Source organism: Camelus ferus, chromosome 3 (assembly GCF_009834535.1).
Source record: "Camelus ferus isolate YT-003-E chromosome 3, BCGSAC_Cfer_1.0, whole genome shotgun sequence".
NCBI lineage: Eukaryota > Metazoa > Chordata > Mammalia > Artiodactyla > Camelidae > Camelus > Camelus ferus.
The window spans coordinates 97,900,597-97,913,156 of record NC_045698.1 but is presented as its reverse complement, the minus strand read 5'-3'; the positions used below and the strand labels follow the sequence as shown (position 1 = coordinate 97,913,156).

Below are 12,560 nucleotides of genomic sequence, written 5' to 3'. Positions count from 1 at the left end.
GAAATCACACTACTTTAAGATTTAATACAAAGCTACAGTAGTCAAGACCCCTATAGTATTGGCGGCAGGACTGACAGAGATCAAAGGAACAGAATAGAGAGGAGAGTAAATGACCCACATAAAGGTGGCCGACTGATGGTTGACAAATATGCAAAAGCAATTCCATGGAGAAAGGATAGTCTTTTCAAACTAATGCTGAAAAATTGGGACACAAAAAACCAAAAATCTTAACCATTAAGCCTCACATTTTATATAAAAATCCCAAATGAGAAAACATCTACAAATATTAAGCCTACTCTCCCTTTCTTCTGCAATCCTCCTATCCAGTCCATCACCAAGTCCTGTTTTTACTTCCAAATAGGCCAAGTACATTCATGTCTCTCCATCATCATGTGAATCTGTGTCCCTCTCAAAGCATTCTCTCTACATGGAAGCGATCTCCCAAAATGCAGATTTGATAATGTCATTTCTTTGCTTAAAATCCTTCCGTCGTATCCCACTCCTCAGAGGACAAAACCCAGAATCCCTAGGTGGGGCTATGAGCCCCCTGTCTTGCTCCTGCCTGTTTCTAATCTGTTCCCAATGTCCCATTGTTCTCTGCCACGCCAGTTTCCTCTTCTAGTTTCTCAAGTGAGCCATGTTCTCTCTTGCCTTTGGGCCTTTACACCTGCTTTTCCTACAACCTTTTTGCCTGTTAACACCTATTCATCTTTCAGTACTCCTCCTAGAATGTGCAGACTGTCCCCTTTTTATATGTTTTCATCGCAATACATACCCTCTTCATAGGAAAGTAGAATGTCAATAACACCTGTGGGATTAGTTAATTAATGTCTGGTCGCTCCCTAGAGTTTTAAGCCCCAGGGAGACAGGGATGGGGTCTTTTCTGTATGGTCCATCACGTAACACACTGGAGCTATTCGGCATCTACTGAATGAATGCTGGTCCTTGTAGACTGAGAGTGGTTCCCTGAGAGCAGACTGAAGAGCTGCTCCTCCCACAATTTAAAGTGTCCCAAAACAAAACTATGGTAAAATCTAATCTGTAACCCGACTGGAGTGAAGAGATTCTTTTCACCGAAAAATGTAGTATTTTTTAAAAAGAGTCACAATACACACTGTAAATCAACTATAGTTCAATTTTTAAAAATCCACTTACAGTAGCATTAAAACTATACCAGAGAAAACATCCAATTTTAAAAACCAACAAAGGATATGTAAAAGCTATGTGAAGATTATATGATTTTATCTAAGGATATAAAAGGAGACAAAAAATGAAGAGATAACATGTTCATGATAAGGAGACAACACTGTAAATACGTCAACTCTTCCCCCAATTACTCTGTAAATTACATGCTGTTCCAGTTAAAGCCAAACACAGTGGTTTTCCATAGAAACTGACACACTCATCCTAAAATCCAGATTAAAGAGTAAAAGGCCAGGAATATCCAAGAAAATTCTGAAGAAAAAGGGGTACATCCTGGACACAGGGAAGATGCTTATCATACCAGACTCCTGATTCTGGCCCATTCGTATGTGGGAACTTGGTATATGACAAATCTCTTCAAATCAATGGGTAAAGGATGACCTAAATCAGCAACTGGTGCTGCAGCTATCCAAATGGAAAAAGAAAACCAGAACCCTGTCCTACACCACAGTCAAATACAAATTTAGGTGGCTGAAAACTATGTGAAAAAATGTTAGAAGAAAATATAGGCTTATCTTTGTGATTTTGGAATAGAAAATGATTTCTCAAAAATTAGTACATGCAAAGCATGAGAAAAAGATTGATAAACATGACCTTTAAAAACTTCCATACTAGAAAATGTACTATAAAAAGGTTAAGAGGCAGTCAGATAGGAAGAAGATATTTGCAAGCCTATAAACGTGACAAATATTAGTGTGTGGAAGTATTTTTTTAAAGCTCCCTACAAATCAGTAAGACTAACCATTTTTTTTTTTAAATGGGCTAAGAATAGGTAACAAGCAATTCACAGGATTTGTAAAAGAAAGTCAAATACTTAATACATTTATGTTCAAGGTAACTAGCAACCAGGGGAGGTAAAATCAAATACTGAGATACCATTTCACGCCTATCATAGGTGCTAAAATTTTAATGTCTGTAGGTTAGGTATTTTGTAAAGAAAGACAAAATGTTAACTGTGCAGCACTACTTGTTTATTCCAGTAACACAGGGTGGCAGGCCTGCAGGGCGCACTTGGGTCTGGCTGCTCAGTCCAGGTTGTCCAGGAGGCAACAGCAGCAGAGAGCAGCCCAGCACGCGGCCAGGGCGGCCTGACACCCGCTGTCCGTCTTCCTTTCCCGTTCCAACACGTACACTGGGGTGGGGCGGGGAGAGAGACACCTGGTCAGAGGGGACTCTGAGCGGCAGTGTCCCATGCTGCTTGGCACTTAGCACTATCTGTGGAGACTTGCCTTCCATCTCCCTCCCTCTCCAGACTGGGCTCCGGGAGGGGAGCCAGGCCCAGCTGGTTCCCAGCTCCATCCCCGCTCCAGTGTCGCACACACGCCAGGTACTCACTGAATCTTTCCTTAATGTGTGAATGAAGCTGACATCTGCTCAGCAGCTGTCAGACCATCCTGTCACCTCCCCTTCCCCAAGCTGACTATGAAACCCAACCCAGCACTTGACTGGCCCAAAGTGATCCAGTTTGCAGTGAGGCCCACCCTATAGCCTGATTTGGCAGACACTGGCCCAAAGCTTTGCACATATCTCATTTAATCCTCACAACAGCTCTGTTATCATTTGTAACTCTCAGTTTGCAGGAGTGTGAATTACTAGAAACCCTTTGGAAGAGAATGCGGGGTGGTGGTGGTGATGCATACAACTTTGACCCAGAAAATCTATACCTAGGATTTTTTCTACAGAAATAATTTTTCAACTATTCAAAGATATGTGTACAGTGTGACTGCTGCTGTATTAAAATAACCCCCAACTAGCAACAGCCTCAACGTCTGTCAAGTGGAGACTGATTAGCTAAATTAATGCATGCCATAGGACAGAATATTAAATAGCCTTTAAAAAAATTGGCTATTTTTCCACGTTGCCAATAAATTAAGCAAGGGATCAAAGCAAGGTATATAGCCATGCTTTGTTTTATCTGTACAATTAAAAGGATACACTTACACAAACTCATATTCACACAACTTTCTAAAAGAATAAATCCAAGAAACTTAAGGGCAGCGTGTGGGAGAGGTAGGGCTCTTACTCTGTTTTGCATTTTACATTTTTCTCAAATCCAGCCTTTCTTTCTGATTCCAAAGCCTCACTCAAAGTTGTTCCGCTGTTGTCACTGCCAAGGTCTTGTAGGCAGGAGGGAGAGAGGGCGGGCCTATCGGTTTTAGCACGTCCTGAACTTCTAGCCTCTGGGAGCAGCTGGCATTGACTGATCTGGGCTCCCTGGTGGCACTGGCCACAGTCCTGGACTGCCTTCCCCAACGTCACTGTTACCTACAGACCCCCTTAGCCCTACTCCTCTAACCTGTGCTCCTAGTTATCGCGCTCCTTTATAGCCTGGCCTGGCCCTGTGACCTACCTGCAGTCTCCCCTATCAGATCTGCCTTTGATGCAGTTCTGACTCCCCTCAGGCCTTTCAGCCCTGGGTTCAGGCTGGGGCTCCTACTGACCAAATCCATCGAGCTGCAGATAGATCAAATCACCATCCTCCCTCCAAGGAGCTGGGAGACCAGAGAGTGCCTGGCACTGGTATAACTCCTAAAGCTGAGCCTCAGGAGCCAGAAACACAGCCCTTCATCCCCAGCCAGGTCCCCAACAGTGCACTGCCAGGGTTCCTTTGGCATCTCCTTCCTCTCTCTAGTGACACCAGCTGGTGGCATTTCTGAAACCAACCCAGCTTCTTCTCTTCCTCTTGCTTTGGGTTTGGGCAGGTAGTCTGGAGCCCATCCGGGCCTAGTGTTGCACAGAGAGGGCACTGAGGAGCAGACACAGTCAATCCAGACTATGCACTCCCCTGCAGAGGCCATGGGCTGTCTTCCAGGGGCCACCTTCAGTCCCTCACCAGCCCCGCTGGCTCCCCTCTGCTCATCCTGTGATGGCAAACACCACGCTCTTTCTCCTTTCACATCCTCAGCTGAGCTCCTCCTCTCCGTGAAGCCCCAGGCTGCTGCTAGCCACCCCTCCAGCCTGTTAGCAACGTCCGTGCGTGCTTACCTGATCCTGAAAGCAGTGCCCACCCCACCCCTTGGCTTTCTCTCAACACTGGGCTCATCCTCACCTTCTTCCTCCAACTAACCCCTCCAGATTTCTGCTCTGCCTCCGGGGCCCTCCCTGGAACCTTGGGACGTGGGACGGATGCCGCCTAAGCCAAGGCACCTGCCTGCTGCTCCCAACTCAGCCCTCATCACCCTTTTCTTCATCGTCACCAGACTGAAGTCTGGATATCCCTGCACACTCACAGACAGAGAACACACTGGTCCTATGTTACACAGGAGGCAGCTGCAGGAGAGAAGGCTACCTGGTCTGTCCAGAATCAACCAGAAGGTAGCACTGACATGTCAGTGTCCGAGTTCCCCACGCAGCACGCTCCCATGTGCTGCACTTCCTGCCCCTCTTAAAAACACCCAAGCTCCTCCTCCCCACGGCACTTTCTCCTTCACCACCCAGACTGTCCAGTCAGACTGCATGGACCCCATGGGTCAGAATCCAGCCACGTTCAGCAACCTCGCTACTTAGAAAAATACCTGTAAGGGCCTTGGGGACCTCAGCCAAATTCCCTTGTTTTTCAAGACCCAGATCAGGTCTACCTGCCCCCACAGGAAAGGCTGCTTCTCAGTATGGCAGAGCCAAGCCCTGGCTCGGTCAGCCTCGAAACACAGCACCTTCAGGAGACCGTCCAGTGCTCTGTGTGAGTGAGGCCAGTGCCTCCACTTCATCAGTCAGGAAACCCAACTTCACACACAGGGTGAAGCCTAGTACTTGGCTGACTGATAATCCAAAGGGAAGTATTCTATGGGATGAAATTCCTCTGAGCTTCAAACATGGAGGCCTGTATTTGGTGGCTGCAGGACTCTGGTCTCTGTGGAAAGCTGGGTGAGGACAGCTCTGCTATGAGGAGGCAGAAGCGCACTTAAGGCTGTATTCACGAAGCAGAGAGACAGCTGCCTTCAAACTGTGGGACACTGTGGGCTGCGGTGGCCAAGGTGTGCTGCAGCACATCCCTCCCTGCGCAGACTGCCTGCCCAGACCCAGCTGTGCTCTCTGCCCACTCCCGCAACGCGCAAAACAACAGCCTGCAGCGGGCACCGGCTGTGTTCTCAGAAAAGCAAGTCTCCATCTCCCCAGCCCTCTCCGTGCCAAAGTGGCCCCAACTGCTCCAACATCTCTTCCTAGGAACCGAGTTTAGAGTTTCGACGGGGGAGGGGTGTTGGTAGGCAGTGGGTTCTCATCAGATTGTGGAGATGGGATGTTCAGAGAGAAGCAGGGAAGACCCCTTTCCCCTACCTGACACCGTCACCCCAATCAGGTCACAATTCCCAAAGACACTCTGTTCCAATTCTGTGGGAAGCATCACAATTAGACTTTCAGAATAGAGATTTTAAAAAGACATATCAAATTAGATTTAAATACAGGTTCATCTACTCATTGGCCATGTAACCTGGGCAGGTGACAACCTCTCTTAGCCTCAACTTCCTCCCCTAAAAAACAGGAGTAACCTGGAACACTGTCAAGTATTCAGTACATGCTCATTGATGTTATTACTGTTATTCAAATGACTGACCCTCAGGCAGACCCCTCCCAGGACTGAGTAAAGAGCTGGCATAAACCCAGTAGAGAGAAGGGGTGGGAGGAGTCCCCTGGACTCTGGGGAGAAGCCTCAGAAATAACAGGAGGCCGAGAGGGAGAGTCAAATTAGGCTGCTGCGGGAGCAAAGGGCCTGCAAGATCAGCCAGCCCTGCACTGTGCAGTGGAGTGACAGGTGCTGCAAGAGCGGGGTGTGCCCAAGGCCACTGTGAGGGAAGGCGGCAAATGAACAGAGCTAGGCCCCCATCTCCAGTAGCCCTGTGGCAGAAGGACCCAAGGAGGCTGGAGGGAGAACTGTCAGCAGCTCGAGGCCCTGCCCTCTTCCCAACACACACACACACGCCCTGTCACTGTTCCTTTGGCCTCAACCAACCACATGGCATCAGAGCCTAGGTTCAGAGTTGGGGAGACACAGGAAGTACGACTCTAGGAACCTCGGGCAGGACCCAAGACAGAGCAACTTCCAGGGACAGTGGACGGGGAGCTAGTATACTGAGTCTGGGACAGAGGAGGGACCTGGTTAGCATGGGAACAAACAGGTTGTAACCCAGGGACCACAGACAGACCTGCATCCTGAATGCCGGGGCTGTGCCTAGTGACAGCCCATCCCACCACTGAAGGCCTGGCCGCCCTGGGCTCTGTGGCACTGACCCCAGCAGGAAGCCCCGCAGTGGGTTTCCCAGGACCTCCTAGACCATCTGCCAGTCCTCAGCCTTCCTGCACAGACAGCGGCACCCAGGCATAGACGCCACCCCGCCTCCGAGATCTGGCCGTGCACCTCTGAACAACCTCTTCTTTCTTTCCCTGCCAGAGGAACGGCTCGCCTGCCCCAGGGCAGAAGTGCCCTGTCTCCTCCACATCAGCTTCAGGAATAGCCGCCTGATTGAGTAGCGGCCCCGCCCAGGGCTCAGGCCAGGGACCTTGCTCGAGGTTGGTTTACTACGGGAAAAGCTCTTCTTCCACACCCCACACAGATCTTCCAGATCCTCTGAAAAGCATCTCATCAGCTGCCTGGCAAATTCCTCCCTTCATCCTCTAGCCTCTAAAGCCAAACCAAATAAGGCAACCGTCACGGGACTAAAACGGTAGCCCAGGTACCCAGCACATACTAATGCCTTCTCTCAACTCAGCCCCGGGTCAGACTCATCTGTGCACCTTCCTTCCTTCTTGGTTTAGGCTCCAGTGCAGCTGCCCAGGGCCTGGACTCTGCCCTTCACCTCTCCCACCCTCAGCGTCCACCTTTAGAAAGTGGGGTTGACAGTGTGCCTGGTGAGGCCCCAAAGAGATGAAAATACATTGGCATCAAGGTATCACTTGATCCTCTCCCCTCCCGCCCCTGCAGCCACATGCCAGAGCACAAGAAGGCAACAAACAGTCAGCACTGAGAAGGGCAGAAGAGAGAAGCGGACAAGCACGTCCCCCTCCTCCTCTGCACTGCCCACCGGGCAGTCCCCACATCTCCTCCATGCGTTTCCTCTGAAGGCCTGCCTGACCTGGCCCAGACCATCTGGGATCTTTCTGACTCAACTGCTGCTATCACACTATCATTACAATCATCCGAAAACCAAGGAGTCCTTAAGAAGAGTGCAGCGGAGACAGAGATGGGCCCCAGGGAAGTCTAGGTGAAAAGGGTTGGCTACTATTGTACTGGAGGCCAGAGCGCCCAGGACAGAGCCTGGGGGTAAGAGCAGGAAGCTCTCCCTTCCTGGCCAGCTCTGTTTTCTTTTTACTTGTGTCATTGGAATAGATAAGAAAACAGGACTGTCTCAGAAATGGCTGGTTTATCCTTAAGGTTTCTAAATGCCTTAACTACTGTGAGGTCCGTAAATGCAGGGTACAGGTCTTCTCTGTGCTCCCTTCTCCACTTCCTAACTGCTTTGGCAAATACAGAAGGACATTGGATGAAAGAAGTCTCCTCTAGAGGTAGAGCAAACCTCGACAGGACAGATGAGTTGAATCCCCTAAAAGCCCACTATCCCCAGGGCGTGTACACACCACAAATTACCAAGGGCCTGAGGGCTGGTTCGAAGCTGGTGCAGGCAAAACCAGCTCTTGTGGCAACTCCAAATGCCAAGGTATTTCAGGAGAGTATTTTACTTTCCAAGGGGCAAAAGATGACATGTAATTCCAACAATGCTAAATGTTGTGTAAGAACTGGATGAAACAAAAACAGATGACGAGAACCAGCAGGCCTGGGGGATAACACCACCCCTTCGGGCCCGCACAAAGCTGCCATGAGTAGAAGACAAGTGACCTCAATGGCCTCAGTTGTCAGTCGGCTCAGGTCCCAATATGGAGCCAGGTCTGGGGACAAGGCCAAAAGACCAGTCCAACTTGGGTTAGGAGGGCAAAGTCAGAAAAAGGCTGCACCCCTGGAGCAAGCCACCGCCAAGTGACAAGGGTGCCCCATAATCACAAGGAAGTGGCCAGCTAAGTGTAATCAGCGACAGGTAACACGTAAAACTGGAATTGTAACATGCTGTGAAAGCTGATCAAATATCAAAATGAAGTCTGATGTTACAAGTGACCAGTGGTGGTTAGGCTGGAGTCTAAAATTAGACGGTGAGTAAAGCTACCTTTTGGCCTGTGAGTCTAGCCCTCACAGGCAAAGGGTGAGTCATCAGAAACTGACCTTCAAAGACATCTTGCTCCTGTGCTGTAAAACTCTTACCCAAAAGAACTGAAAGCAGGGGCTCGAGCAGGTATTTGCACACCCATGTTCACAGCAGCATAGTCACAATAGCCAAAAAAAAGAAGCCACTCAAGTGCCCATCGATGGCTAAGAGGATAAACAAAACATGGTCTAGACATACAATGGAATGTTTTTCAGCCTGAAAAAGGAAAGAAATTTCGACAGTGCTACAACATGGGTGGGCCTTAAAGACACTGTGCTAAGTGAAACGAGCCAGTCACGGAAGGACAAATACCACATGACTCCTGTTACATGAGGTTCCTAGAGCAGTCAAATTCATGGAGACAGAAAGTAGAATGGTGGCAGCCAGGGGCTGGAGAGGGGATTTATTCTTTACTGGGTACAGAGTTTCAGTTTGGGATGATGAAAGAAGCAGAGATGGATGGTGGCGATGGTTGCACAACAATGTGAATGGACTTAATGCCACTAAACTGCACACTTAAAAATGGTTAAAATGATAAACCCTGCATTCTTTCATCCTCCGATCATTCATGAGGATTCCAGGCATCTCAACACCCCTGGGCGGAGAGATACAGGAGCTTCACCTGGCAGCAGGCAAAGCTATGCTAGTGGCTTGGGGACGTTCTGTTCCAGCAGCTGTTTCAGTTCTGGTTTGGTGGTATGGTCGATCCTGCCATCCCCCGGGGCCGGCCTGGACGCCAGCTAGCCGGAGGCACGTTGTAGTCATCAAAGCAAGCAAGTCGCTCTGCCTGCCCAGGTGCCCGCCTGCCGGAAGGCCCTTCCGGGCTGCTCCCGTCAGACCCCACAGACAGGATGTGCAGGAGGGGAGAGAAGCTGCTGCTGCAGACACCTTGCTCCATCTCCCTCCCACCTCACATGCTCAATTCTCATTTTTCTGACACTGCCAAACCTACTGGGGAGTCCAGGAACAAAAGACACCATCCCTGACTCAGGCAGCTCACACACCACCTTGGAAAGAAGAGCCAACGAGCTAGCTTGAGGACGTGCACGGTGACACGCCACACAGTGGGGACCAATAATCAACAACTAGATTTCAGAATCAGGACAGGGTGAGCTAAGGAGTTTTCTTCCCTTACAAGAAAATTGAAAGAAATGCTGGCCAGTGAGTGGCTCACCCGGAAACAGGCGTCATTTTAGACGGACCCAGGCTGTGCTACAGCCGTGGCTTCTCCTGACAGTTACCACCATAGCCTGACTCCCCCTGCTCCAAGGAGGGAGTGGTGGTGATGGTGATTAACACACAATCTGTTAGTTCACACCCTCCTGAGCAGCAGGAAAGACGCCTGGAACCAGGGAATCATAGAAACAAAGCGAGGAGAGAAAAGGCAGAAGGACAACAGAAATGGACCCAGAACCACAAACTCCCAATGTCACCGGCTCCTGAATATAAGACAATGACTGCCATGATTTTGGATGCTACATGGAAACCAGGAAAATCATTTTTCTGGTTTTCAGGCATTAGGTTACCGAAAAAAATGGAAAGGTTCCTTTGAGGAGAGCTGGCTCTTTGGAATGGGCCCAACTGGGCAGAGACCACCAAGGAGGGAGCCGCTGGGTTCTACCAATTAGCGTCCAGGCACAGACAGGCACAGGCCGCCCTGCTATCAGCAATGTTAGTCAGACTCACACTGAGCACCAGCCTCGGGAGTCTCATTCAAATAGTACTTGCTGCATTTTCTAATAAGGCAAACACCACTGTATCATTTTTCCTGAACAGGAAGCGTGCTTTTATCTTGGGTATACAGACCACAACTGGCTTCTGCACGTACCAGGTTCCTAAGTTACTGAGTAACAGTTCCAGCAGATACATTTATGCAAAATGTCCCAGGTTGTTCTCTTCCTCCTTGGTTAGGCTTGGCTTGGCGACAGTAAAAATAGCCGTTATTTTCACCTGAACACACCTGAGTTTAGAGCCCCGGTACATGCTGAGTTCTCAGGTGGGCATAGGCCAGGATGAGCACTCTCCGTGAACACAGATTTGGGGCAGATCTCACTTGGAAGGCCTGTCTCCCACCCTACCCTCTCCTCCCTAAAGCACATCACTCACCATTTCAGAACAACAAAGGTCATCCTTGCAGATTTGGAAACAACTATGTGAGGTGCCTGGGCTCCTCCAAGTAACCACAATTTCTGCTGTTTTGTAACATGGCCACAAGCCAACATCCACCCAAATGTCAACAACAAAGGGTCCTGAAAACCACCACCTCTGGCCTCATATTTGCCCACTGAGTCATGGGTCATTTGGCAAATATGAGGCCAGAGGCTTCCCCACTGGGAAAAGGGCGACAGTGGGGTACCCTGGCCTGTAGGGCTGTGACTAGAACTTGCTAGCCCGGGAGACAGGGCCGGAGTTTAGGACAACTTCCTTCCATGGTCAGCTCTACCAGTCCTAGCCAGCTTGTCATTGAAGCTTGATCCAAAAAGTCTCCAACAGCAGGACCATCCACCTTTCCAGTGGAACAGCAAGAGACAGGCTAATCCTTGCTATGAGGTGGGACGAGGTGAGATCAGCCTTGGAGGTAGAGGTTTGCAGGGAGGACAGAAGGCATATGACTGCTCCCCAGCCACTGAGGGTTCAGCTGCCCAAGGAGGTGGGTTTACTTCCAGCACTGCAAGTCTGGAGAAGGGAAGGACTCTAAGAAAACCGACGGCCCGGCACACTCCGTGAGGGCCCAGGCCTGCAGCCCTGCTGGTGTCATCAGTCAGGAGCCCCTCCCCAGGGCGCAGCTCAAGCAGACACCACCATCCCAGTAGCTCGCCAAGGAATGCTGTGGACGTGAGGAGAGCTGGCTCTAGGGTCCTGTTGCCAGGGTCCGCTCTCAGGGCCACTGTGAAGGTGTGACAACCTCTCCCAGCTTCAGTTTCCTCACCTGGGAGATGGGGATAATAACAGCGCCTCTTCCCTCATCAGGTTCTTCGGGGACGTAATGACTTAAACCGCACAGGCCAGGGCCTGGTATACAGGAGGCACTCGGTTTATGTTAACTGCCCTTATTCCTCCCAAGACAGAGAGCTGAAGGACAGAAGGCAGGGGTCCCTAATTGCTGAGACACCTGAAAGCCACGTGGGCATTACGGGAAGATTCTATAGACTGCTGTTCATTCTACACGGTAAGCTGAGGTCTTCGGAAGAACAAACAAGTGACAGAAATACAGTAGAAGAGGTGTCTGTCTCTCTATGGTGCTGCCTGGGCCCAGCTCCTGGTGGATGCCAGGCTGCTGGGCGCCAACCTGGGAAGGCCAGCGACACTGTTCCTATTGACATTCACAATCACACAAACATCCCTGTCACCTCCCCACTGCATCAGCAGGTGGAGCTGGCGCCACCAGGGATCCTTCCCCCAGCTGCTCACTCTCAGTACCCTCCTCCCATGCCCGCGGGGGGCGTGGTGGTGGGGTCCTGTTGAAAAATTCCTTTTGATCTCCAAGATGAACCCTGGTGGATCCTTAGCTCCTGATTCTACCTGGATAAAAACGCAGAACACTTCAAAGTCACCACACCACGCCTCTAGCCTAGCCCAGGGCACTCAGTAGGCCTGGCAGACAGGGGACATGGAATGAATGAGTGAATGAACGAATGAAGTGATCTGTCTTGCACCTTTTACCTTGGTTGGAAAAGCTGTTTCCAGCCTGCCTTATAGGACTTAGCTGGCTGTTCTCTGAAGCAACGGCAAAGTACTACTAAGAAAAAATACGAAGACCCTGTCAGTCTTAAGTTCTTAAGGAAGGGAGTCACTCCCACTTCTGTCAGTTCAAATCCTTCAGGAGATCGTGGTTCATCCTGAACTTTCATGAAATGGTTGAAGGCAGCCCCTGGTATCAGAGTCATCCCTCTATCCCAGAAGGGATCAATTTGACTGGGAGAAGATCTTGGGAAACAGTAAAGCAAGAAAAGGGAGATAGGGTCCTGAGCCTGGCTGGGCCAGGGAGAGCGGGCCCTGCAGCCCCAGAAGACACCTTCTCCAGAGGGGCCTTCTGGGAGCCTTTTCTTCAGATCTGCAGGCCTAGGGTATTGTGCCCACAGCCTTGAGTTGTTCATGGTTACCCACGGGTACTCGGACAGGGCTTTTTGGGGACAAGGGGGTGGAGGGGATGGGGAATATTGATTC

The 12,560-nt window shown here is 50.0% G+C and overlaps 1 protein-coding gene across 3 annotated transcripts in view; it reads right to left on the bottom strand.

Moving 5' to 3' along the window:
* The window catches only part of CYSTM1 (cysteine rich transmembrane module containing 1), a 68,368-nt gene that overhangs the window by 5,607 nt on the left and 50,201 nt on the right, over nucleotides 1–12,560 (bottom strand). For 2 of the 3 annotated variants that reach the window (XR_004318745.1, XM_032476879.1), the window contains one exon: nucleotides 2,153–2,335. The exons of the other annotated variant lie outside the window; for it this stretch is intronic. Coding sequence is in view for 1 of the 2 variants with exons in the window: in XM_032476879.1 (XP_032332770.1) it covers nucleotides 2,229–2,335 (107 nt within the window). In the remaining variant the exon portion in view is untranslated. Of the gene's footprint in view, nucleotides 1–2,152; nucleotides 2,336–12,560 lie in introns of those variants that run through there. 3 annotated transcript variants of the gene reach the window in all.